This window comes from Xiphophorus couchianus, chromosome 14 (genome assembly GCF_001444195.1).
Source record: "Xiphophorus couchianus chromosome 14, X_couchianus-1.0, whole genome shotgun sequence".
Classification (NCBI taxonomy): Eukaryota; Metazoa; Chordata; class Actinopteri; order Cyprinodontiformes; family Poeciliidae; genus Xiphophorus; species Xiphophorus couchianus.
Genome location: NC_040241.1, coordinates 24,554,675 through 24,581,806, shown reverse-complemented (window position 1 = coordinate 24,581,806; position 27,132 = coordinate 24,554,675). Strand labels below are relative to the sequence as shown.

Genomic DNA, 27,132 nt, shown 5'->3' with positions numbered 1-27,132 from the left:
CGGAGCATCCGCGCCAGTTTGTTCCGAGGTAGCTAGTTTTACCGTCAGCATGGATTACAACGCGTCCAAAAGCCGCCTGACGGGCGTCATCGCGGGGAAGCTGAGCACGGCCGCCTCGGAGATCCTGGCGGACGTGGAGGTGACTTTTGTCCTGTACGAAGCGGAGGTTTCGGGCTTGAGGCAGGAGATAGACCGCCTGAAGAGCCGACTGGAGCTGTTCCAGCCTCGGGTTAAAGAGGAGCCCACAGGTCGGTTATCTGCCTGGAAGCATCGTTGTCAACCAGGTTCCGCAGAAATATTGGATTTAGTTCCTGAAATTCAGCCAAACTTTTCCAACATTAAGCCAGAAGCAGCGAGAATCTCCGCGTTTTCAGCTGCAGTGACGCTGTAAAGGATTTTCTGTTTAATTTCTACAAAAATATAACGTAAACTTACTGTAGTACTTTTGTAAAAATACAATTGAAACATTTTAAATATATCAGCGCTCCAGGAATAACGGTTCAAAACAAAGACAGTCAATTGGTGTTAAACAGCGACTCCTAGCGGAACCTGTGGGTAAATTATCTATCTATCTATCTATCTATCTATCTATCTATCTATCTATCTATCTATCTATCTATCTATCGTTCTGCAGGAAAAAAACAATCATGTTGTTTTTAATTTTCTTCTTTTTATTGTTAAAATTCTGTTTTGTTTAGTTTTTTTTGTCCCAGATTACAAAATGTTAATTTGGGGGCAGTTCAAAGCATTTTTATAAAACACATAGTGGTGGGACTAGATTATTATTTCACTGAGTTAATTGCAGGGTCTGTAAGGTAGGTTGGTAATTTTATTTCTTCAGCAACAAAGCAATACAAAGTGCTTTACAGGAAATGCAAACAAAATAACAAACCAAAGGAAAGAGCAAAATAAGAAAAATAGTCTATTAATGTTGATCTAGAGTATATTGTCAGGTCTAAATACCTATTAGAGACAATTTAAACAAACACAGGAAAGACAAGAGAGTTAGATTCTTTTGTACTCGCGAGGAGAACGGACAGAGATGTGTTTACAGTTACAAATCTCCAACCGCTCTGAAACACATTTGTCTCCTCCTCGCTTTTATTGCTTTTGGGAACCCTCTCACACTGAGCGCTGCAACTCTCAAAGGGCGGGGCATCACATGGTTGCAGCGCTAATGACATTCACTATCTAGACACATGTTATCTACACTCTAGATCCTTCTTGCTCCAGTCGAGTACCAGACACGGCGTCATGTAGGACACGTTGTATATAACACAGGAGAGCAGAATTTATTGCTGGGCAATAAACTCTGCTAGAAGAGTTGTCTCCGCTATCTCCCAGGAAGGCTTCACTGCTCTCTTTCTCAAGGAAGTCACAGGAAGGAATCAAAGTTATTTAACACACAGAAACATTACTTATACTAAGAGTAAAAGAGAAAAAGCATATAAGTAAACATTATCTAAATGTAACTACAAGGCTACATGATACAACAAATATTTGATAATACTAGTAATACAATTTACCCAACAATATAAACTAGATACTCTTGTTCATGGTTGGTAGATAAGTGAGTATCCTCTGGTCTAATTCCTTTTCTGGGTTGGAAGAACAGGAGTCTAAAAAGTAGTTGCTAAGGTAGTTTTTCTGGATTCTAAGTTTGTTCTAATCTCTGTTCTGGGTTCTGAATAAGTATATTACGTATAAGTAAGTGATAGGTTTATTTTATCCTAACCTGCAAAGAATCAGCCAGAGACAGAGATTAGTTTTCTTTTCTTTTCTGCAGAACAGGAGAATTGAGAACAGACGCGACGAATCGCTGTCAAACACTGTCTGAAATCAATTCTGCTAGATCTTTCTTTGCATTTCTCTTTATTGTATAGAAAAAGGAGGTTGGGCTTCTTCACACAGAGAATTTACCAACCGTCTTCACATTCTGGAACCGCCTATGGACATGCCCTTACAAGGGCATGTGGCTGACCACAACTAATCAGTTACATATGGAACTAATAACACATTAATGTTTAACGTTATCAGCTTCCAGGCAAACATCCTAAACAAAGTTAATAATATACTACAAAAGAAAGAGAAGTTTAAGTAAATATAAAAAGAAGAATAATATGAGAGTAATAATATGAGAAGAATAAAAATGAGAGTAATAATATAAAAAGAATAATATGAAAACATAACTTGTAAAATAAACTCATAAGTAAATGAACAGGAGGATAATTTTTCTAACATTTCCCACCTGTTTTTCATATTATGCATGAAGTCTAACACAGACATCAGGAATACATCACTTGTTGGCACATTTTCAATGCATCCATCATAACGTTAGACATCGGGGTGCCCCTCAATGATAGAGGCAACAAGTTGATATTGATACATAACATGTCCAACAGTTTTGGCTATCAGAGATTTTAGACATGGGATTATGCAGGCAGTAAAAATACAAAACAAGAAAAGAATAATAAGAAGAGGCATCATTAATTTCAACAGCAGGTGCCACCATGGTCCAGATATGAGCCAAGAAAGGAAATCTCCTTGTGAGGGAACAGCATCCTGTGACATGGCTTGTTGCAGATTCTTTAAGGCAGACATGGCTTCAGCAATATGAGTTTCATTAGCATCAGAAATATAAGTACAACAAGATGTTCCTATCATTACACACACACCACCCTGACTAGCTGTAAGTATGTCCAACACCATCCTGTTTTGGAGAACCATCAGTCGCATTTCACTAAGTTGTTGATTCTGTCCTCTCTCAATGTCCATGGTAATATTTACCAGAGTCTTCATTCTGTAATCCAAAGTTTCAATCATCAGCATAGATTTTGCTGCTCCAACCCATGGAAAAATTGACAGTCCCCATTTCTCAGCAGTACTCCAATGTTTGTGTTCTTTGGGAACATTTGAACCCCTGATAGGATCATGTGGCTGGAAAACAATTTTTGAATTTCTCCGCTGTCGCAGGTGATGGGAGTGTACTGCTGCAGTAGATACAATGATGGTATGATCAGAGACAAACACAGGAGCACAAGTACCTGACCAGTTCATGGGTAGCGACGCATAGATATTACTTCCTCCACACAGAAACCAACCACCCTCAGTGGGATAATTTCCTCGAGGTGTCCACATGGGACATGGAATTAGAGTCCCATCATCACGTGGACAAATGGAGCTAGGAAATAAATCAGTAATGTTGTGCTGGCATCCAGGTACATGGCCTACCCGAACAGTCCAGTTTCCTGGTGGAGAATGGATACAGACCGGATGTTTTGTCCCTGGCATCATGACAGCTCTCATCCGTGATGGGTATCCAGTAACATTACTGTAGGTGAAGATGGGCGTCACGCCAGTGCACACCCTTTTCATCAGGATGTCACCATCTGAAGTGTTGTCTAGAGTCGCTGGCATGAAACGTAAAGCACAAGAGGCAAAACAGACAGCTTGGGACCTGTTCATGGGACTGACATACAGAGTAGGTTTCCTGGTAGACTTTGGCATCACCGAGCAGACGTAGCAGTTGGTCATGTTCCGTTCTTTGGCCAACATCTCCACATAAGTCTGCCATATGTTGTCATGGTGATGGTCTGGAAGGTGTCCTAGCCAGATCTTCATAGCAGTGGTATGGACAAATCTTCTCCCCAGATGGATCAGTGAGGTTGGACTGAAAAAACAGGACACGCACACAGCAGCCACAGCACAAAAGAGGCCCCATCTCCATGAGGACCCCATCTTTGCTCAGTTACAGAGATGTTAGAGTTTACCTAGGACTCTATGGAACAGGGATGTGATGAGTTCTTCGCCGACGATTGAGACGCGTAACCCTATTAAGCCACGCCCCTTTGTAGTCGGATTTCCCCACTGCCCCCACCTAGGTCTCCAACACTCTCTGCAACTTACAGTGGCTGAGGTGAATCCAGGATGGTCTCTCAGCGATCTTTACTGCAGTGGGAGTGGTCAAAAGCACTTGAAACGGTCCCTCCCACCGTGGGCAGGCCCAGTTCTGTCTCTTAATGGCCTTGATGAAAACCCAATCGCCTGGTTTCACCACCTGGAGGTCCTGTGAAGACAAAGGTTCTTCTGGCAGTGAATTTGCATTTGACACTTCTTTAGACTGTAACATTTCTTTCATGTAATCAGCTAAAGTTTTTTCACTGTCGTCTGGTGGTGGTGTGGTGTCTTTAAATAAAGGAAACTTAAAAGCTCTGCCGTGTACTATTTCAAAAGGAGTTAAACCATTCCCGGTGGGCACAATTCTCATGTACATTTTCACTAAATCCAGACACTCTGGCCATGGCCTTTTAGTTTCTTCCATAAATTTTTTAAGTCTGGATTTAACAGTAGAATTTGCTCTTTCAATTAACCCAGCGCTTTGGGGATGGTACGAACAGTGATTTTTTAATGTTATCTGCAATCTGTCTGCCATTAACCGAATGACTTGATTCACAAAATGCGGACCATTGTCACTGTAGATTTTCTGTGGGATGCCATGAGTTGGAATGATAGTTCTGCATATTGCTTTAGCTACAGTTAGTGCATCCGCATGTTTTGCTGGGACAATTTCAACCCATTTAGAAAAAGCATCAATCATCACTAAGCAATATTTATAGGGACCACTTTGAGAAAGTTCAATAAAATCCATATGCATAGTCTCAAATGGGTATTGTGGCTTAGGAAATTGACCCCTCTTTGGTCGAACATTTCCCTGTGGATTATGTTTTACACAGATTGTACATGCTCTACAGAAAGTTTTAGCATATACATTAAAACCAAACGCTGAAAAATGCTGCTGAATTATGTGAACCATCCCACCTGTGGACACATGGCAACAACTATGAGTCAGAATTGCTGCAGCATTAAAAAGACTTTTAGGAAGAATAGGTTTGTTGTTAAGCATATAAAGGCCTGTTGTGTTCTTAACAGCACCCTTACTGAGCCATGAGCGTTGTTCAGCACAGTGAGCAGCTTGTTGGTGTGACAGGAGAATTTCTAGATCAATAAGAAGTTCCTGTGATGTCGCATGATATATTTCTGACACACCAAAAGCGCCTGTAGCAGCTAGCTTAGCCGTGTTATCTGCATAACGATTACCAGTTGACACAAAATCAGTCCCTTTAGTGTGAGCAACACATTTGAGAAGAGCCAACTTAGATGGCAAGAGTATAGCTTGAAGCAGCGATAACAGGAGCTTAGCATGTGTAACAGGTTTGCCAGTACTAGTAGTCATACCCCTGCGTTCCCATTGTTTAGCAAAAAAGAAAACTGTAGAAAATGCATATTGACTATCAGTATAAATAGTGACATCTTGACCTTTAGCCAACTCGCAAGCCCTGGTCAAAGCAATTAGTTCAGCAGCCTGGGCTGAATGATGTGCTTTAATCTGTTTGGCTTCAACTACTTCACCAGCAGAGGTCACCACTGCGTAACCTGTTTGAGTCTCCCCTTTGTAATTTTTGGAACAGGATCCATCCACAAACCATACATTGCCAGTTTTTAATGGCACATCAGACAAATCTGGACGAGGTAATTGTAATTTTTCAGTTTCAAACACACAGTCATGTGGAACACCGTCTGTAGCAGTTGGAACAAGAGTAGCAGGATTAAGAACAGTACATCTCTGAATTGTTAAATGAGGCTGAGAAAGCAAAAGTGCTGTGTAGGAGAGCTGTCGAGCAGGTGACAGAAAAGACATTTTTGCCTGCAACAACAGCACATCTACAGCATGAGGAACCAACAAACTGAGTGGGTGATATAAGACCACTTCTGCTGAACTTTCTACTGCTAGAGCAGCTGAGCATACGGCTTGCAAGCACAAAGGAAGTGCAGATGCGACTGAGTCTAGCCGTTTGGAATAATATGCGATAGGTTTTAATTTTCCTCCATGAGACTGTAACAGGACTGAACACATAAACCCATTTTTACAATCAACAGTTTGAATGAACGGCTTCCTGTAATCAGGTAGCGCAAGAACTGTGGATGAGATAAGCTCTGTTTTCAAATCTGTGAACTGTTTTTCAGCTTCCGGTGTCCATGTTATCATCTCAGACATGGCCATAGGAGTCTCATAAATGAGATTAAGTAGCAGTTGTGTTTTTTCTGCAAACTGTGGGATCCAGGCTCTGCAATAATTACAGAGGCCTAGAAAAGCCATCATCTGTTTTTTTGTTACAGGTTTTAGAGCATTCGCTATTGCAGATTTTCGCTCATCGTGTATTTCTTTTCCATTTTCAGAAATCTGATGTCCCAAATAGCGAACTTGTTGTTGAACCCACTGTAATTTTGATTTGCTAACTTTATTTCCAGTAGATGCAAGGTGATGTAAAAGTTGCAGAGAATCTGCTTTACATGCTGCTTTACTTTTAGATGCTATGAGAAGATCATCTACATATACCAGGATTTGACTGCCATTTTGCAGAGTAAAACTTTCCAGACAAGTCATAACTGCTTGTGTGAAAATAGTTGGACTATCAGCAAAACCCTGTGGCAAACGTGTATAAGTATACTTTTTTCCTTCAAAAGTGAAAGCAAACCAGTATTGTGAGTCAGGATGTACTGGTATTGAGAAAAAAGCATTACTTAAATCGATCACGGTGAAAAATTTGCTTTCTGGGTCTAGGGAATTAAGCAACGTGTGTGGATCTGGAACGTTTGGGGCTCGAGTTTGGACTGCTGCATTTACAGCACGGAGATCTTGGATCATCCGCCAATTTTTTCCATCAGCCTTTTGTACTGGAAAAATTGGAGTGTTACATGGCGAATCAGGACATAATCTAATTATTCCAGCATCCAAAAGGTCTTGTACAACAGGTTTTATTCCTTCCTGTGCATCCGGTTTTAACGGGTATTGTTTTATTCTGGGCCTACACTGTGATTTTGGAGTAATAGTGACTGGTTCCACTATAGTAATTAATCCTACATCTGTTGGCCCTGTAGACCACAAAGATGCAGGCAAAGTCTGTAGATCATCCTCATCAGACTGCGACAGTAGGACTGTAAAATCTAAATTAAGTCAAGGAGAATCTGTAACTTTTGGTTCTGTATCAAAGAGAACTCTGTACGACATTCTCCAAAGCTGTGTACTTGGACTGTACATCCAGCCTATTTTTTGAGGGCAAGGCAGAAAATCAGATGCCATTTCTGCTGCTTTTAAACGGGGACCTGTGTCTCTGCTTTGTGTGTCATCAGCTTTAAACAAAGACAGATGTGGGACCCCTGGTAGGCAATAAAGAGATAGCTGTTGTGTGGGCAGAAGCACAGAAGCTGCTGCAAATGAGTTTCCATCAGTATACAAATACTGAGTAGTCACCAACATTGGTTCCTGCTTTAAGAATTTTTTTGCATATCTGTCATCTGTTGTTAAACACACATTCATGACAACTTCTAGTTCTGCTAACGGTGTTTCATCAACAGGGACAGACAGAGACTCTTTTGCTTTGGTTAAGAGTTCACTTTTTTCACTTATCTGTTTAAGAAATGGCAGCTGCAGAGCGTAATACATTGGTTTTCCAGTTACTGTGGCCATAACGTTTTCAACTCTCACAGCTTTCATTCCTCCCTTTGTAGGGAAAATTGCAATGCCTAATTTTCCCATCAAATCACGCCCTAAGAGATTAATTGGACAGCTAGGTGAAATTACAACAGGGGCGTGCAGCCTTTTTCCTGTCTGAGGATCGCAGATGTCAATAAAGTGTGACATCCACTCTTGTGAGGTTTGACCATTTGCTGATTTTACAAATATAGGAGTGTTGGAGGATTTGAGCCCTACACTATCTTTAACGCAAGTTTTACATGCTCCAGAATCACATAAAAAAGTCACAGGCTGACCATGGACAGTCAGAACAATATACGGCTTTTCTTTTAATGCATTAAGTAGTTCCAATGCACCATACACATTAACAACTTGAGTCTGAACTTCGTTTTTAACTGTTGATTCATCTAGTCACGCCTGATAAGGTCGTGAATTTCCCCTGCGACCTCTCCTCCTCCCCCTTTGGTGTGGTGCCTGTCTCTGATTAGGACATTCTCTTGACCAGTGATCTAGTGACCCACAAATCCAGCACCCCTCCTCTGTTTGTGGTATTCTATTTCTTAACTGAGACAACCCCCTAGACCGAGGGCCACCTCTGCCCCCCTGAAACCCTTGAGGGGGTCGGGTGCTTTGAAATGAAAACACTTCCTCTGGGTCAGAGGTGGAATCTGCCCAGAAGATTTGTGCATCACCCCCACTACTGCCTCCCTTTGTCTTTGCATGTTTCTCTGCATGCCGTGCATATTCCATTAACTCATGAACGGTGGAGGTGTTAAATGCCACCAGATGTTTTCTAATCCATTTAGCAATGTGTGGGAGAAACCCGGACATTAACATATTCTTTAATTGTTGTTGGTAAGGAGAGTCTTTGTGATCACTGAACATAATGCCGCTGTGAAATTTATATTCTTTTTCAAAACGGATTTTAAAATCATCTACATCTTCCCCTGATTTTTGTTTAATTGAACCAAGGTGGGAATAATCTGCATGCCTAGCAAAGACCTCCCTAGCTCGTTGTTGCACTTCATCCCACTGATGTTGTAATTCACCCCCCATAGTAGCTTGGTATGGTAGAGCAGTTCCTGGAGAACGGATTGAGTATCCAGTATATGTGCCCCGGACTTTTGCCCAATCTTTCCCTAAAGAAGATTGCAAGGCTTGGCCAAATTCATATCCATTTAATCCATAGGAATTATAAATCCCTTCCATGTCCATGATCCATTTATCAAGATCTTCTTTTGGAGAAGTTACACCTTCTACAGCTTTTCTGGCTTCTTCAAGAGACCACGGACGGAAAACTAGTATTGTAGGTTGTTTATTTTCCTCTCCCGGATTAGGATTTGCAACCTGAACCATTGGATATAACTCTTCTGATGGCTCAGACAGTGAAGGGTACAACTTTTGATATGAGCTAGAAGAACCCGGAGTTTTAGAAGAATTATATGGAGGAGGATTTTCCATTTGTATATGGATGTTAGCAGCTATTGGGGTTGTTTTACTGCGAGTGGATTGAGAGGGACCCAAAGTTTCCTGTTTTTTTTCTATTTTTGCAGGCTGGCCTGTTAACAACCCCCTTAATGCCTCAGGAGCGTCCTCCCTTGGGTCAGAGGCTGGGGGTGGGGTTTTTTTTGCACATACTTGAGCTCGAGGTTGAGTTTCATTATCTTCTGATCTAACAAACAAAGCTTCGGTTTTTCGGCCTAATTTATTTTTAGCACGCGCATTATGTCTATTTTGTGCCTGGGTTAACCACTTACGTGCAACTACAAGTTCTTTTAATTTTTTCTGTTGCCTGGTACCTGTTTTTGAACTAACACTTGCTTCTAATTTACACACCACGTCTTTCCATTGTTCTACTTTCAAAACACCATCTATTCCGTACTTCTTTTTCCATTTGGCGAGGTACTTTAAGTTACCTGGCTCCATCTCACACATAAACTTCTCATCCCCTTTAAGACTTTTCACCTTCCCATGTGAAGAACCCATTTTTTACAGTTTTTTAGTCCCGTTCTTATAACACCTGGGGTGGTCTCTATAGAACGGGGGTTTGGGAAGTGGGGTGGTGGTTAAATTCTTGTTGTGGCAATCCTCACTTCAACTCAACTCAATAAATGATTTGAGTGGAGAATTCTTGCTACTCAACCCCAACAAGCCCACCACTTGCTTTCCCACTGTTATTTTAAAGGTTTCACAGTTTTCTTTCCCTTCGTGTGTGTTTTTTATTCTTTCCCTTCTTTATTGTTACCTTACATCAAACGGGGGACTGAAAACCACCCGGATACCACATTATTTACTTACTTGGCTGATTCCTGCTCTGTCTCGGTTCTGTGTCCCGTCAATCCGCCGTTGGCAGAGGGAGCTTTGACCTAAGACACTGGCCCAGCGAGGAATTTACCCCCCGGGACTTTCAGGTTAAAGAACCTGACTGCCGGCAGTTTTCAGCGCGTCTTTCTCCATCTGTCAGCGGCGGGTATGTTGGGAATCCCGGACGAGCCCCCAAAAATGATAGGTTTATTTTATCCTAACCTGCAAAGAATCAGCCAGAGACAGAGATTAGTTTTCTTTTCTTTTCTGCAGAACAGGAGAATTGAGAACAGACGCGACGAATCGCTGTCAAACGCTGTCTGAAATCAATTCTGCTAGATCTTTCTTTGCATTTCTCTTTATTGTATAGAAAAAGGAGGTTGGGCTTCTTCACACAGTCACACAGAGAATTGACCAACCGTCTTCACATTCTGGACCCTCCTATGGACATGCCCTTACAAGGGCATGTGACTGACCACAACTAATCAGTTACATATGGAACTAATAACACATGAATGTTTAACGTTATCAGCTTCCAGGCAAACATCCTAAACAAAGTTAATAATATACTACAAAAGAAAGAGAAGTTTAAGTAAATATAAAAAGAAGAATAATATGAGAGTAATAATATAAAAAGAATAATATGAAAACATAACTTGTAAAATAAACTCATAAGTAAATGAACAGGAGGATAATTTTTCTAACAGTAAGTATTATCTGAACTTTCTAAGTATGCTCTAAATTTTCAAATGTAACAATTACTCCACAGTTTCTAAATAATAATAACAAAAAACCAAAAAAATTTCTGTTCTGGAAGAATTTTTTCGTTCTAATTCCTTTTCTGGGTTGCAATAATAGGAGTCTCTCTGCATAATAATCTAAAAAATAATCTAAGAAGTTTAACATTGGTCTAAATACTAAGTACTCCACAGTTTATAACAAGTAATAAAAAATTAACAAGAGAAAAAAACACATTAGGCACACTCAACATTCAGACAAAACAAAGACATGGGTGGAGGCACTGACATCAAGGAGTGTGTGTGTGTTTGTGTGTTGCATTTATATTGCCATGACAACCACGTTGCTCAGCCTCTCGACAGAAGTCCGATAAGATGTTGTTATCGAGGCATGTCCTTGGGAGCGTTCAGCTCCACAGCTGCATGGATAACAGGAGGAGGGAAGGAGCTTTATGTTTACATATCTTTAAAATTTCAATCTTCCCTAAAATCTCTCTGATGCATCTCAGTTCCCAATTATCCAAATTAGTTTGGTCGTTCCACTGAACCTTAACTAGAAACTTCTCCCAGATCGATTCCATCCCATTAGTGAGTTTTGAGTCCTCGGCTGGGCTGTGAGTCTCAGCAAGACTCGCATCCAACTTGCGTCTCTGTCCAACCAACAGTCTGAGTGTTCGCTAGTTCGGCCAAATCCGTCACAGATTTGTCAATAAGCCAGGAATCCACAAGCTCCAAACAGCCGAAATCCTGATATTATGAATAAATCCAGGCTGAATACCACCGGGTTTGTCCCCACATGACAAGAGGACTCTCCTGTGCCCAGACTTCTCCTCAAGAAAATTTAATAAATTGCACTGAGAGAGCGGTTGACCAGATCAATAATTTGTAGATTCAGGGGATGTGCAAGAAAAGGCTCCAGAAATATAGAAAAAGAGAAAAAGCAGCAGAAAAACAGAGCAAGCAGGTTGGGAGGGGAGCAGAGGAAAAAAGCGTCTGCCTTCAAGAGAGAATGTCTTGTAATAAACATTTTAATCAAAATACATTCACATTTTCATTTTTAGAACAATTTATGCTGCTAAATTATTGAATAAATCGACATATGAGCTCAACAACAAAAATATTTTTGTTTTTAATCTGCTGGACGGACCACAAGAATGATACTTGAGCCCACAGACAGACAGTACAGGCATATCATACATTTTCTGACTCCTTAGAGTCTGTTGAGTATTCTAGTTGTTAACTCTTGTGTCCCTGGAAACCACTGGGATAAAGGAAATGTATCTAGTGTTGAGGAAAAATGATTATTTTTAGTGCTTAATACAGTTAATCTTACGGCATGTGTAAAAGGTATATTCAACACTCTTATTTTGAACAGGTTTGTGTTGAGCATTCAGGATTGGGCCAGATGAGCAGGCATTCAGACAAACAGGGGCAAAATGCAGATCTCTCAATGGGGCCTCCCGCTGTGCGGCCAGAGCACACGAGGCCATAAAATTAGCATTTCCTGCAGGGCAATAAATGGAGCTTGGGGGAGAGAGGCCTGTTCTGTTCACAGCATCTGGGATGGTGTGAAGTCTTGTCTCAGGTTTTTCTGTGCCCGGAATGACCGTGGAGCCACGGGGGGTCGGCGCGCAGCTGTTTGCTCTTTTGTTTTACCAGAGACCAGATGGCACTTTGATCTTTGCCGTAAATTAGGGAGAGTTTCTCAGTTTCTCTGAGTGTCCAAGGTAGCTTCCAGTTGGTCAACTAGAGGAACACCTTAAGTGCATATATTAAAAAACAAAGACACACCTTTAGTATAAGACTTTGTGCACAGCACTAAAAATTCAGAGAGCTGCCACTATTTTGCTTTTTTCCATCGGCTCTCTCCAAAGACGCGTCTTTGTTTTGTTTTTTGTCTGTCTTTGTTTGTATAAGGGAAACAATGCATATCTCTGCACCTCTGCAGCTTTGTTGATTGATTCATGCGTTGCTTTGTATGGGATTAAACTCTGTGATTCTGTGACGTCAACGCGTAGTGTTGTTTTCCCTGCTCGCTGCACGCCTCCCGCTGAGAGGACCCGGAAGTAAGGAAGAGAGAGCCAAACGTTTTGTCCAAAGTTAATTTTAAATTATTCTTCCTTAATACTAGTTTGGTCAAAAGGTGTGGAAAAATGTGTATTATTTTTGGTTTAACGGGCTCTAGTGGCCTCTGTGTTGGTCAGAGACTCAAAACCTGGTTAAATGAAAGCCAAGAGTGTCTGTCCCCTTTAAGATGATACCAAACATTATAACCTCTCTTCCTACTCTACCTTTGATTAGGATTAGGGAGCTCTGGTTACATTAGTTAGCAACTCCTGGAAGAAGGGGCAAACCAAAACACGGCTGCTGACACACTCATAAATCTTTTCAATACAGTGGAATCCTGTCTTTGTGCATGTGAGGTCTCAAACGCAGCTCCTGTGTCTCTGGGTCACAAGCTTTGACCTTTAACCTGGGGTGTTTTTCTCTCAGTTTTGGTCCCAGAGTGGCTGGTATCGGCTTCCAGTATGGCCAGCTTATCAGCTTCCTGCAGACATTTGTCACACAACTCAAGTTACAGAGAAACACAGAAAGAATGCCACAGTCTTTTTAGATAAGGATGACCATTTACTGTATATATATATATATATATATATATTATTTACAATTCTAACACAGACCTTTGGCACATGCCCACACCATGAGCCTAAACCAGACATACTTCAGTCTCAAAAAGCAGATTGTTTTCCAAAGGGATTGTTTACTTCACCAGCTGATAACTATGACTCAGCCACCATTTTGGAAGCGCTATCATACCACAATATTAACTACAGACATGTATCTTTTCAAAATAGACTTTGCCACCCTGAAATGGACAGAAACATGGTCTGGCCCATGGACTATATGTTCATCGACTCCATTTGCTTGTTTTCAGTGAAATGTGTGAATTGCAAGCAGATTAAATGAAACACGGAATCAGAGCGTCTGCAAAAGTAAATGAACCACAGCTGCACTGGTAAAGACAATCAGGTAAAAGACTCAGGTGAAACACATGTGGAGACCAATCAAATGAGACATCCTTGGGAAAAGTTTTGAGGTTCACTTCCAGTCAGAAGAAACTTTTAAAGGGAGAGGAAACCAACCAAACCAGTGTTGTGTCAAGGCATGAAGACCAGATCAACAATGCTGAGAGGAAAGGAGACATCTGAGGACATCAGGAGGAAGGTGGTGACAGCCCATCAGTCTGGGGAAAGCTATTAGACCAAAACATTCCTGCTTCATCCATCCACTGTGAGACTAATCTTTTACAAATGGAGGCATCACATCACTCTACCCAGAAGTGGACGGCCGTCAAAACTCACAAAGAAGCACCAGAAAAATAATAATGCAGCTAAAGGTCAACCCACGCATCACCTCCAGAGTGACGGACCTCTCTGTCAGCGTCTGGGATAAATGTACATGCGTCTACAATCAGGAGAAATATCAATAGACTTGACATTCATGGGAGAGTTGCTAGATGGAAGCCTCTGCTCTCAAGAAAGAACAAAGCCGCCCGTTTAAACTTTGCCACTTGGACAAACCAGAGGCTTTCTGGAAGTCCATTCTCTGGACGGATGAGTCCAAAATTTAATTATTTGACCACAATCACAGGCGCCATGTTTGGAGAAAAGTAAACACTGCATTTAAAGAGAAGAACCGCCTCCCAACAGTGAAGCCTGGTGGTGGAAATGTGAAAGTCTGGGCCTGATTTTCTGCCTTCGGACCTGGACGCCTCCATATGAAACAGGGAACCATCAATTCCCAGGACTATCAACAAACTCTACCTGCCAGATGTCCCTCCAGTCTCACTCGACTGGCAGAGTTCTGCAAGGAGGAGAGGACAAAAATCCCAAAAAGCAGACGTGAGACACTCTGTGGTTACAGAAGACGTTTAGTTGAAGTAACGGCTGCAGAAGGAGGAGCTGCTACAAGGTGTAACTGAAAAAGGTCTCATACTTTTGCACTTGGCAGATTTTCTGTTTTTTGACAGATAAAATGCTTTTGTTGAATAAATAATGAAAACATGTAATTTTTTTCTGTGTCCTTTATTTGGAAGGTCTCCTTTACAGTTTGAGGTTTGGATGTTAATTTCACATGATTATTATAAGTTTTCTGTAGGAAACTTATTATTAACTTTCAAGCTGCACTGTAGATACATACTTTTAAATAGAATTAAATAACCTAGTATTTTTTAAAAATCTAATTAATTGATTTCTGATGGATTTTGATTCATTTCCTAACAGATCTATTATATAAAATCCTTTTTCCTCTATAAATGTCGACGTTCCTCTGAATATTTACTACATTCTAATAAAACTTGTTCTTCTGTTTCCATCCCAGATCCCGTTTCATGTTTCCTGGATTATGTTGTATTTATTGATTAAACTTTATGTGTAGACCTGGTTCTGTGTTCAGTAATAATAATGATAATATTGATTATTTCTGTTTGATCCAGACGACCAGATGCTGTTCTCTCTGTGCGGCGCTGATGGAGGCGACGGCTGGCGGGACGACGCCGGACAGACGTGTGAAATAAGTACGACTTCATCAAAGACAGACAGATTTTAATTTATAAACAAAGATATGTAAACAATTTAAAATATAATTTAAGACACAAATATTGTAATTAACTCAGGTGTTTTGGTTTAACTTTATTGTTTAATGAGAGATTTTTGCCTTTAGTTCAGTTAAATAAAACTGGAGCAAAAAATTTTAAAAAGCAAACTTGTAATAAAAAAATACAACATAAATTGTTTTTTATTTTTAAAGAGCTACAATTTTATTTCCTACTTTTAAATTTTCAAATAAAGATAAACATTAAACTTGAATAAAACTTTTGGCTATAGGATGTTGATTTTTGTGAGAAAATATGTAGAATATTTAATATTTTCCAACATAATGACAAAAACTGGTTGCATAAAAACACAACTCGTTATTTTTATTTAATTCTGTTCTGGAAATTATTCAAAGAATAAATATCTGTATTCTTTATGAAGTTATTTAAGTTAATATTAAGTTATTTAAGCTGCAGTTTGCAGAAAGTTTTGTTCGTTCTGCTGATTTAAACAATATGTGTTTTTATTTAATAAAGTCTGAAAAGTTTTATTTGTATTTTTTTAAATAAAAATTTTCTTTTTAGTTTCATCATTTAAATATAACCTGGAAAATATTTTATACATATTTTTAAACTAATTTTAATTTCATTTATATTTGTACAAATATATTTGGACTTTTCTTGTTTCTTGTTTATGTTTAACTTTTTATTTCTGTTTTTCAAAATATAAAAATTAATTTGGACTTTTTGTATTTTAAATTTATGTTTAATTTATTCATATTTTGTTTTTGTGTTTAAAACTTTTCTTTTTAGTTTAATCCTTTAAAGGCAACCCGAAACTCATTTTTATTTTATTTATTTATATTTTTTTTCTTACGTTTCCTATTTAAATTAAACTTTTATTTGCTTGTTTTTTATTTGTTTTTTAATTTATTTAAAATGTTCCTAATTCAGTAACTTTTTTTATTCATGAACTCACTTGTTAACACATTTATTTTTGTAATGATAATTATCCAATGATCAGTAAGAACTATAAAATCAGAAGCCCTGGACTAGAGCCCTGTGGAACACCATGTTTTATTAAATCATGATAATCATATTACAGATATTAACTTCTGTAATAATTATTTGGCTGATTTGTGTCCAGAGTCGGAGAATCCTCAGACCCTGGAGATCGTCTCTTACACCGGGGGCCTAACGGAGGACCAACACATCGACAGGCCAGGTTCTGACGAAGCCTCGAGGTTAGAGGTCAAATCTTCCTCTGATGATAACAGTTCGTCTTTATCAGTTTAACTTTGACTTTAAAAACGTCTTTGTAGTTTATTTGGGTCTAAAAAGACAACTCTCCAGCAACGTGCTGCTCAAAACCTTCAGATGGTGCCAGCAGTCTGAGTCTGTCCAGGTTGGGATTAACTGTGTGTCCTTTGCTCAGGTTGACTGACGGGATCAACATGGCCGCCTCTCACATCAGAAACCTGGAAAACTACATGGATCTTAAGATCTGCATCCTGACCGACTGGACCATCGAGGAGGTCTCAGACCAAGGTAGGGATGCTCTTCTTCCTCAGGTTCTGTTTCTGGGCTGATTGCTCTGTTCTGAGTGGAACATGGCTGCCGTTTCCCCTCCAGTGGATGATCAGTACCCGGTTCACGAGCTGCAGTGTCGCTCAGGCCAGCAGGAAGCCGACTTCTTGAAGCTGCTGAGGTCCACCTTCCCTCTGCTGGCCCCCAGCACTCCCTTTGAGTCCTTCATCACTGACCCGACCAACAGGCTGCAACCTCTGGAGGTGCAGGCCTTCACACCGGAGCAGATCTGCAGAGCAGCGGGGAACTCTGCCCTCTACATCCGCCTGAAGGTACTGCACCCGACCATAAAGCAGAAAACTCAACTTTCATTGACAAACAGGTTGATGAGTGATGGAAAAATTAGAATTATAATGTTGGAATATCACTGTAGCGTTAGCTTCTGCTAAGTACTATGTTGGTTAGCCCTTTAGCATTAGCTTCCACTAAGTACTATGGTGGTTAGCCCTTTAGCATTAGCTTCCACTAAGTACTATGTTGGTTAGCCCTTTAGCATTAGCTTCCACTAAGTACTATGGTGGTTAGCCCTTTAGCATTAGCTTCCACTAAGTACTATGGTGGTTAGCCCTTTAGCATTAGCTTCCACTAAGTACTATGGTGGTTAGCCCTTTAGCATTAGCTTCCACTAAGTACTATGGTGGTTAGCCCTTTAGCATTAGCTTCCACTATGTTGAGACATAGCTTTAGTGAAAATACAGATATCAAGCATAAGGTTAAAAATCTTCCTTCTCTCTTAGTGTCCAGTTGAGCAGGAAGCAGGAAGTAGTCAGCAGCCCATGCAGACCAGTGATGACGATGAAGAAGCTCCGCCCATGGAGCTTCAGATTGCACCCGGCGCCAAGTGAGAAAACACAAACAATGTAAACGGTGAATCATTTAAGTCTTCATTCCATCCTAAACTTTTTGTGTTTTCTGTTTCTCTGCAGCCGAAACGAGACTCTCCAGGAAAATCCAGTTAAAAATCAGAGTCATCATAATGAAGACATCGTTCTCAAAGTCCGCGTTATAGAGGACTCCCGAATTGAGGCTCTGTCAAAGACTAGTAAACATTTACTGAGTGATTCTAACAATTACTGCGTTGCTACAGCGTTTTAACGTTTGCTTCCAATCATTGCTATGTTGGTGCAGCACATTAGCTTTAGCAGAAATAATGCTTCTGATTAGTGCTGTTGGTTAGCGCAGCTAGCTTTGTAGCTAATGGTGCTCGCCTCTGGTTATCAGACGCTACACACTAAACCCAGAGTAGATCTTTGAGGGTTTCTATTTTAGAAACAACTTGAGTAACGTTCCTGATTGCTCTGTTTCAGTGCTGAAGAAGTACAAGTCCAAAAAGCTCCGGTGTCCCCGTGGGATGCAGGAGGCAGAGTTCCTGAAGCTGCTGAAGTCCAAGTTCCCCCAGCTGGCCGCTGGAACGCCGTTTGAGTATTTAATCACCAACATCACCAAGAAACTGCTGCCTCTGAAAGTGAAGTCCTTGACGCCAGAACAGATCAGCAGCGCTGCTGGGAACTCTGCCCTCTACATCCGACTGAAGGTACTGCAGCTGGCGCCAAAACTCCTCAGGAGTCCAAGATGGCTGAACAGGAAGCTGGTTTCTAAAAATGGGTTTTTCTCTTTAGTCTGTAGAGAGAAACATCGACTCCAGCCTGAAAGATCTACTGGCAGAGGCACCAAGAAAAAAGTGATTTATTATAATTTATTACAATCATTTTCTGCTTTCTGTATTTAATTATTTAAAGCAATGTTTAGTTTTCTAAATGTTGTTTTTTCCTCAGAAAAAAGAAACGTAAGCTCAAAGAACCAGACACCCACATCAGCCTCAGGATCCACATCCTGGACGACTCCAGCATCAAACTCGTCACGTCAGAAGGTGAATTAAAGCTCAGTGAGGCGAAGGATCCTGGAGGCGTTTCGTTTTTATTCTGGTTCAATAATTATTACATTAGCTTAGCATAAACGCTGCATCATAGCTTCTGATTCCAGTTGAACACGAGTTTTTACGGGTTTTTAGGGTCTTTTTCTTGATGAATTTGATAATCTGCCAATAGAAAGATGAGCATATTTTAAAATAATCACTCAAAACAGATCAGATTTTATGATTAAACCAAAAATGGATTTAAAATTGATCCAATCTAATCGATCTGGAGGAATCCCAGATCGATTAGATTATTATTTTTTCTCATCTTCTCTCCAACTTTCTGAGGCGTCACTTTGAAAAACACTGGAATTCATAAAAATACTTGATTATTTTTAATGTTTAAATGCATGAATATTTACAAAGCAAATAACTGATTCTGTTGGACAAAACAGGAGAAATGATTTTTTATTTATACATTCTCTGCTGCAAATGTCGCCGGTGTTTTCATTTTAGAATATGAAGCCTTTTTTGTTTCTTTAGTTGAGTTTTTTGCACAAATAACCATTAATATGTTTCTATTTTCCCCAAACATGTGCATTACTTGTCTTAAACGTGTTTATAGGCTCTTTATTTGTTTGTGTGTCGTTTTCTTCTCTGTTCTTGCTGACGTTGTTTATTCGTTTCAGTGCGGAGGAAGTGTTGTCAGAGTAAACTGCAGTGTCCTCGTGGGATGAAGGAAGCGGACTTCCTGAACCTGCTCAGGTCCACCTTCCCTCAGCTGACGCTGTTTGAGTCCTTTAAGTGCGACCGCAACAGGAAGCTGCTGCCTCTCCAGCTGCCGTCCTTCACACCTGAGCTGATCCGCAAGGCGGCCGGGACGTCTGCCCTCTACCTGCGGCTCCAGGTACTGCAGCAGGCCGGACTCGATCACTGACAGCGCAGCAGGAAATCCTCGGATTACCTGATAACTTAAAAACATTTTCCTTTCAGCATCCAGAGAAACCCGACGATAGAACAGAAGAGACTCGGCAGAATAATCAGGATGGAGAACATCCACCCCCCCCACATCCAGCTACACCCAGTAACAGGTAAAAACCTTTCAGTTTCCAGACAATCTGATCAGCTCTGTCTTTTAATCCTCCTTTTTCTGTCTTCCAGAAATGAGAACCCCAACCCAGCAGAGTGTAAAGACACTCACATCAACCTGAAAGTCTTCTACCTGGAGAAATCCCAGATGGATTTGTTTTCTTCCTCTTTCAGCCCGCAGCTCCGTAATTAAGACTTTTCTGCCCTTTTCTGTTGCTGATCCAGTTTAGAAAAGCAGAAATCTCTCATGTAAAAGTAAAAACAGAAACAATCCCACAGTCAACACGGCAGTTTTCACAGAAAACAGAACCCAGAAACACCAGCGCGCTCTCAGCTAGAAAACATGACGGTTTACAGTTCAGTGTCGCGATGCTCGACTCGGCTGAACTCTGGACGGTTCGGTTTGTTTTCCGTCAGCCGAGTCACAGCTGCACATGGAGGACAAACATTACCACCGTCAGGCGACAAAACACGGTGCACAGCGGCTGAAAAATAGTAAAAATTAAAAGAATTTAAGGTGCAACAGCAGAAATTCAAAGCATGTAGCTTCACACAGACAGAAAAATAAAATTACAATAAAATACTGCACAGTAACAAAAAATGTCCAAAGTGACCAATAATCAGATACATGAGTGAATGTCTACAGCAACAGCACTGCTAGATAAGATCTATGCAGAGGCAGAAACTTCACAGATTCTCATTTACTCCAGGGAGGAACAGGAAACGCATCACCTCATCATCGCTGTTTGTCCTCATAGTGATGAGCTTCAAACAAACTGTTGAATTAAACTAATATTTACAGGATTTCCCCCAGAAACAAACATCCAGAGGTAAAATATGCCTAAAGTTTAATGAAAATCTGAAAAGAAAGATTTTCCACTCCACAAAAATAATAATAAAAAACCATTTTGCTCATGAAGGATGGATCCCAAAGACAGTTTTAGAGTGAGAACTGGACAGGACCAAGCATGGAGCCTTGGGGAATCCCATATGAAAAGGAAATACTTTAGTTTCTTTTTTGTACTTTAACTTTCTGACTCATAGTTAAAAAGCTCCAGTAGTTTCCTCTCAGTAGTTAACTGTAGTTTATTTAAACTCCTGATCTTCTGGTAAATAACCAAACTGGTGAATCAGCTCTACATTAGCGAACAGTTTCAGTAAAACCTGATCTGACTTGCTGAGTTTTGATTTCCTCTTTGTTTGTTCAGTTTTTCAGAAGTTTCCGGTCCATGTGCTGACCTGTCCTCGAGGTCTTCCGCAGTCGGACTTGCTGGCCTTCCTCAGATCCACGTTTTCTCAGCTGGCTTCAGATCAGCCCTTCAGTGTTTTTGCTCTTCAAGGGCAGAAGATGCTGCAGTTGAACCTGAGCAGCGTGAATCCAGAGGAGATCCAGGCGACTATCGACTCTCTGGAGGCTTCGGTCATCTGCGTCCAGCAGCTGGTGCGTCGACCGCGACCCAGATTCCTTTACCTCGACACAAACCGGAGACGTTTAATCACATTCTGACGTATTTCTGAAACTCTAGAAGGATCTTTCTCAGAAAGAAGCCGATGAATCTAAAGATCCTCGTCCAAGAACTCCACAGGCCAGGTGAGTCAGGAACAACCGGGTTCAACCTGGGGATGGGGATCGACAAGAACTGGTTCTCTACAGGAACTGGTTCTCTACAGGAACTGGTTCTCTACAGGAACTGGTTCTCTACAAGAACTGGTTCTCTACAGGAACTGGTTCTCTACAGGAACTGGTTCTCTACAAGAACTGGTTCTCTACAGGAACTGGTTCTTTACAAGAACTGGTTCTCTACAGGAACTGGTTCTCTATAAGAACTGGTTCTCTACAGGAACTGGTTCTCTACAGGAACTGGTTCTCTATAAGAACCGGATCCCTACAAGAACCGGTTCTCTATAAGAACTGGTTCTCAGTAGTTCAGATTCTGTTTTCGGTTCCCGTGCCGTGGCTGTATTTGCTTGATGACATGGAGTGATATTGGAATCGTATTGATAAATCCTAATAAATCTCCATCCTCAGTTAAACTCTTTGATTTCTGACTAATTTTTCTATTTTCTCTTATTTTGTCAGCATTCAGGAACCCAGCAGGACGAACTCTGACCCAGACGACCTGGTGGAGCTGAAGATCTGCATCGTGGCCGACCCCATGATAGACGTTGCCTCTCCTCTAGGTTTCAATAGTCAATCAATCAATCAAATTTATTTATGTAGCAGGTTTCAGCAACATGGCAGTTCAAAGAGCTTTGCATCATAAAAGCACAAAATTACAAAGTCATAGAAAAACAGTCAACAAGTGAAATATTACATTTTGTCTGGTTTCGTTGTTACACATCAGATTATTGATTAATGTTTCATTGATTATTAATCATAGCAGCTCTAACCAGCTGGGTTTGTAGTCTAGATTTAAAGGCATTCACTGTTTCAGCAGTTTTGCAGTTTTCTGGACGTTTGTTCCAGATTTGTGGTGCATAGAAGCTGAAAGCTGCAGGAATCAAAGCCACTAAAGAGAAACTAAAGCCTGGATGAGTTTCTCTTTAGTCCTCTGGTCCTGGAAATGTTCTGCAGCTGGGAGAAGACCCACTTTGGAACAGAAGGGTCAGGTCAGAGGTCAGCCTGATCTCTAGTTCCCAGCTGGAAGAACTGCAGCTGATCTATAATTCTAGATCTATGACTCTAGATCGCTCCTCTTTAGGTCTGAAGATAATAGCTCCAGTTTTGTTTCTGCTCAGTGTGTTCAGGTCTCCATAGCGACCAGCAGTCTTTATTTCTCCCAGTGTTGCAGAAATACCCCGTCCTGGAGTTCCAGTGTCCCGGGACCCTTCAGGAGGCCCAGTTCCTCAGCCTGTTGCGGACGACCTTCCCTCAGCTGGCTGGAGAAGCGCTGGACTTCCTGACCGGTCACGGCGGCGACGTGAAGCCCATCAACCTGCAGAATCTGACGTCTGATGACATCAGCAGGACGCTGAGATCAGCCGGCGGTTCTCTGCTCTACGTCCGCCTGAAGGTCAGAAGCCTTTTCTGTTTCCTGAGGCTCCAGCAGCGCATGGAGATGCTTCAGTGTTCAGGTGGGGAGGTGTCGGCTTCATTCGGGTCTCAAACTCTTCCAGGAGCAACGTAACGTCCAGACCGGCATGAAACGGAGTCGCTCTGACGTTTCTCCCACCAGGTAAGTCCTGAATATTCCTCCAGGCTGTAGATGGATCTCTGTGGGGATTTAAAAATGAAACGAAGCGCGAAGATGCAGCGTTCTGTTTGCAGAGGTTGAGACCAAACCGCACCGGGGTTCACCGGGGTTCACTGGGGTTCACTGAGGTTCACCGGGGTTCACTGGGGTTCACTGAGGTTCACCGGGGTTCACTGGGGTTCACTGAGGTTCACCGGGGTTCACCGGGGTTCACTGGGGTTCACCGGGGTTCACTGAGGTTCACCGGGGTTCACCGGGGTTCACCGGGGTTCACTGGGGTTCACTGAGGTTCACCGGGGTTCACTGGGGTTCACTGAGGTTCACCGGGGTTCACTGGGGTTCACTGAGGTTCACCGGGGTTCACTGGGGTTCACTGGGGTTCACCGAGGTTCACCGGGGTTCACTGGGGTTCACTGGGGTTCACTGAGGTTCACCGGGGTTCACTGGGGTTCACTGAGGTTCACCGGGGTTCACTGGGGTTCACTGAGGTTCACCGGGGTTCACTGGGGTTCACTGGGGTTCACTGAGGTTCACCGGGGTTCACTGGGGTTCACTGAGGTTCACTGGGGTTCACCGGGGTTCGTAGCGGCTGTGTTTCCTGACCAGTGGTTTGCGTTCGCACATGTAGAAAAGATTTAGATCTGGTTTGAAATCTGAGTTTTGTTCAAGAAAATTTTTTTTTCCTTTAATAATTTAAAAAATAATCTTTTCAGAAGGTTCATGGGAACAAAATCTGCATCTTCAGGTCTGAGTTGCAAACTTTCAGTGTTGGACTCACTTCTGCTAATAGTGGAGTTTTTCAGTTAGCGCTTTCGCTAACTGTTAGCGCACTTAGCGCTAACGCCATAACTTAGCGCTATTTACTTGGCTGTTTTGTCGTCTTTCCGTTGATTAAAGTTTGACGCCTGTGTTGAAGTTTTGGTTATTGACTGTTAAGAACAGTCGATAACTTTTATATTCATGCTCTTATTTTGAAGTAGGTTACGCAGCAGGTCAGTTTCCTGTTCACTCTTGTTAATCTCTTTCAAACAAGAAACATGCAAGAACAAAAGAAATGATACTAGAGGACAAGATATAAACATAAATACAATCTAAGGGAATTGTAGAAAATATAAGTTGTTTCTGAATTAAGCTTAGCGCTTTAGCATTAGCTCCTGCTAAACACTGTGTTGCTGGAGTTGTTTGTGGGACGACTGCAGACCGATGATTTCCATCTGATTTACACATTGTTACTGTATCTTACAGGCGGGGCCTCCTTCATAAGTTGTTGCCGTTTATTTTGACAGACATGTAGCATGTTAATGCAAAGCATCCTTTAACCATGCTAACTTATGTTTGCCCTGCAGCAAAAATGGAAAAAATCTAAGGAAAAGATTGAAGAGGCAGTCCAGCACAGCAGCGTCAAGTGAGGATGATGAAACAGAAGACAGCGAAGACGACGGCGATCAGAATAATGTCAAGGTCACCAAAGTCTTGGGTCTGGAGCCCAAACGCAGCGCAGACAGTAATCCTGTGGAGGAGACGGACAAACATCCCGACCCAACGCCAAACAGCCAGACAGACGACGAGCGGACGGACGACAGCGAGGATGAAAACTACTACAAAAATCCTCTGGTTTGCAAGCTCTCTCTCGCTCTTCTGCAGCCGGGGACGTCTGGGCAGAGTTCAGAGCAAGACATGAAGACTGAACCCGCGGATCTGACGGGACAGAAAGATTCAGGCGAGGCGGCGAACAGTCAGGTAGATGATGACGAAACGGAGGACAGCGAGGACTACGACGAGCGGGAAAGCATAAAGTCTTCCCGCCTGTCGTCTTTTCACCCCGCGAGGCCAGAGAACGAAATGAAGCAAAACACGAGCAAAAAACAGGTAAAGAAGAAGAAAGACAAGAAGAAGGAAAAGAAGCAAAAGGAGAAGGGGAAGAAGAAGGAAGTCAAACCGGCAGCTGGATCGACAAACTTCAGGACCGAAGAGGTGGAAATAGTTGATAGTGAGGATGAAGATGATAAAAACACAGAGTCCACTACAGTCCCGTCTCTGCTGCCTCGAACATCTGGTAAAGATTCAAAGAGACAAACAGGAGCTGGGAAAACGGCAAAGAGGAAAAAAGCCAAGCATCCACCAAACAAAGAGACGAACTGCAAGAAAGAGGAGATGGAAATCATTAATATTGAGGATGATGATGGAGACGAAGCATCTTCACTGCCTCAGGTGTTCGGTCAGGATGCAGAGCAGCAGAAGACCAGAACAGCAGACGGAAACGAAGTGGAGCGTTCAGCAGTTAACATGGAGCCGGTGGAGATAGTTGATAGTGACGATGGAGACGGAGATAAAGACTCAACGTCCTTATGGACTCCTGAGGCGTCCGGGCCTTCAGCTGCAAACACAAACAGCAGTTTGCCTCCATCCAATCCCGTTTATAAGACTCTGCATCGGTGTGAAATCTGTCAAACGGTCCACCAGTCGAAGAGAATCCTGATCAGACACGTGTGGACCCATGTGAACAACCAGGACTTCCTCTGTGGAGTCTGCCGGCAGCGCTTCGACTGCACGGCGTCACTGAAGATCCACCTCCAGACTCACGAGAAAACCTACACCTGCAAGGTCTGCGGGAAATCTTTCCTCTCCAAAACCGGCCTGAAGGGACACATGGTTCGACACAAAGGTGACACACAAGCCTGAAACCCAGAGGTTTTCTTTTAAAACACGAGACTGAAGTCGTAATATTTATGAAAACGAAGACATTTTAGCAGAAAGGTTTCACTGTTGGCAGAATAAAGACACAATGTTGCTGGAAGAAAATCGAACAGTGATGAGAAAAATATTTTAATTAGAAAAAAAGCTCAGATGGAGTCGATAGGATCTGACTGGACCAGCTCAGCTGCTCTGGGTCTTTATTTCAAACTGATTCAGTCGTTTAAAGAATCGTTTCAAACTCCTGCAGCTGATAATCATTTAATGTCAATTTAATTTCCTCATTATATAACGATCATAATAAGAGATTTTTCTGGATGATAAATTGAAGTTATTGCGATAAACGATAATATTGTTGTTTTGAGATCATTTTCAAGTAATGTAGTGGTAATGGCTTTATAATTATTATTAACCTTTTTTAACACTGGAGGTGGAAGACATTTAAAATATCCACAATAAATAAACAAATAAAATGAATTATGAAATCTCTGGAAACAAAAACGAGCCAAAGGAACCAGAGTGAAGTTTTCAGCAGAAAAGGAAACATGATGAATTATGCAAATGGAACTTATTTTAATTTTATCATATAATTAATTAGTTTTTTATGACAGGCATCTCTTATTCATAAAGCCGGTTTCTCATTTTAACGCAGTTTGATGTGGAGTTCTCATGAAATTACAACTTTATGCTCATTTTAAGAACAAAACAAACAAATAAACTTCCTTGTTTGGTCCTAATTCTCCGTCAATAGTAACTGGCTGAAGCTCAGAGAAAAGCCAGAAAAAGACGAAGATTTTCACTGCAAATTCAAGAAGTTCTGCAGCTTTTCAGTTCTTCTGATAAGTTTAAAGATAAACAATGTTGCTGCAAATTTTTCACAAGATGATAAAAAGCTAAATACCATTTGGAAAAGAATAAGCTGAAAAGCCGACAAGTTTAAAAAGTTTTAATGTTTTAAGTCTGAAAACTTCAGCGAATCTTTTGGACTTTTTCTGTTTGGAGGATCACAAACTGAACGTTTGCTGTCTAAATTTATTTTTACGGCACATTTAAAATAACAGCAGTTGACCAAATGCTTCACAATTTACACCAAACGTCATAAAGCAAAGTTTAAAACATTGAAAAGAAACACAGAAGTTGAGCAGCAAACGGAAAACGAGTTCAGGAAAAATATCAGAAAACAGCCTGGATTAAACGTCACAAACTGGATTAATAAACTCAAGTTTGAAATGATTTTGAGGCTTAAACAGTGAAATGATATTAAAGTACTTACATTCTAAGTCAATTTGTTATTTTCTAATTTGGTAGGAAATAACTGAGGAACAGAGTTAAACCCTGAAAATACTTAATTATGATTTTAAAGCCACATTTAAACCCGTTTCAAACAGTCAGAATATGGAACAACATTTAAAGTCTGCTGTAAATCTGTCTGCAGGGGGCGCTCCTGAGCAGACGTAACCTGAAGCCCAAGACCAGAACCTGGACGGCGTCTGCAGAAGAAACCTGCGTCCCCTCAGGGAAACCATTAAAACCATTAAAACCAT

The 27,132-nt window shown here is 41.3% G+C and overlaps 1 protein-coding gene across 2 annotated transcripts; it reads left to right on the top strand.

Moving 5' to 3' along the window:
- The first annotated feature begins 10 nt into the window (after positions 1-10).
- LOC114157598 (uncharacterized) lies at positions 11-27,132 on the top strand. 2 transcript variants are annotated; one of them, XM_028038697.1, is made up of 20 exons: positions 11-248; positions 15,071-15,151; positions 16,317-16,413; positions 16,605-16,717; positions 16,802-17,028; positions 17,494-17,597; positions 17,683-17,798; positions 18,064-18,290; positions 18,376-18,437; positions 18,532-18,626; positions 19,301-19,518; positions 19,605-19,702; positions 19,773-19,885; positions 20,909-21,141; positions 21,227-21,291; positions 21,781-21,881; positions 22,485-22,714; positions 22,818-22,876; positions 24,241-25,559; positions 27,024-27,132. In XM_028038697.1, exons 1-20 carry the CDS (start codon positions 50-52, stop codon positions 27,044-27,046), a joined length of 3,780 nt encoding a protein of 1,259 aa, XP_027894498.1. In that variant the 5' UTR covers positions 11-49; the 3' UTR covers positions 27,047-27,132. The 2 variants fall into 2 exon arrangements, with proteins under 2 accessions (XP_027894498.1, XP_027894496.1); XM_028038695.1 differs by having other exon boundaries at positions 17,683-17,813.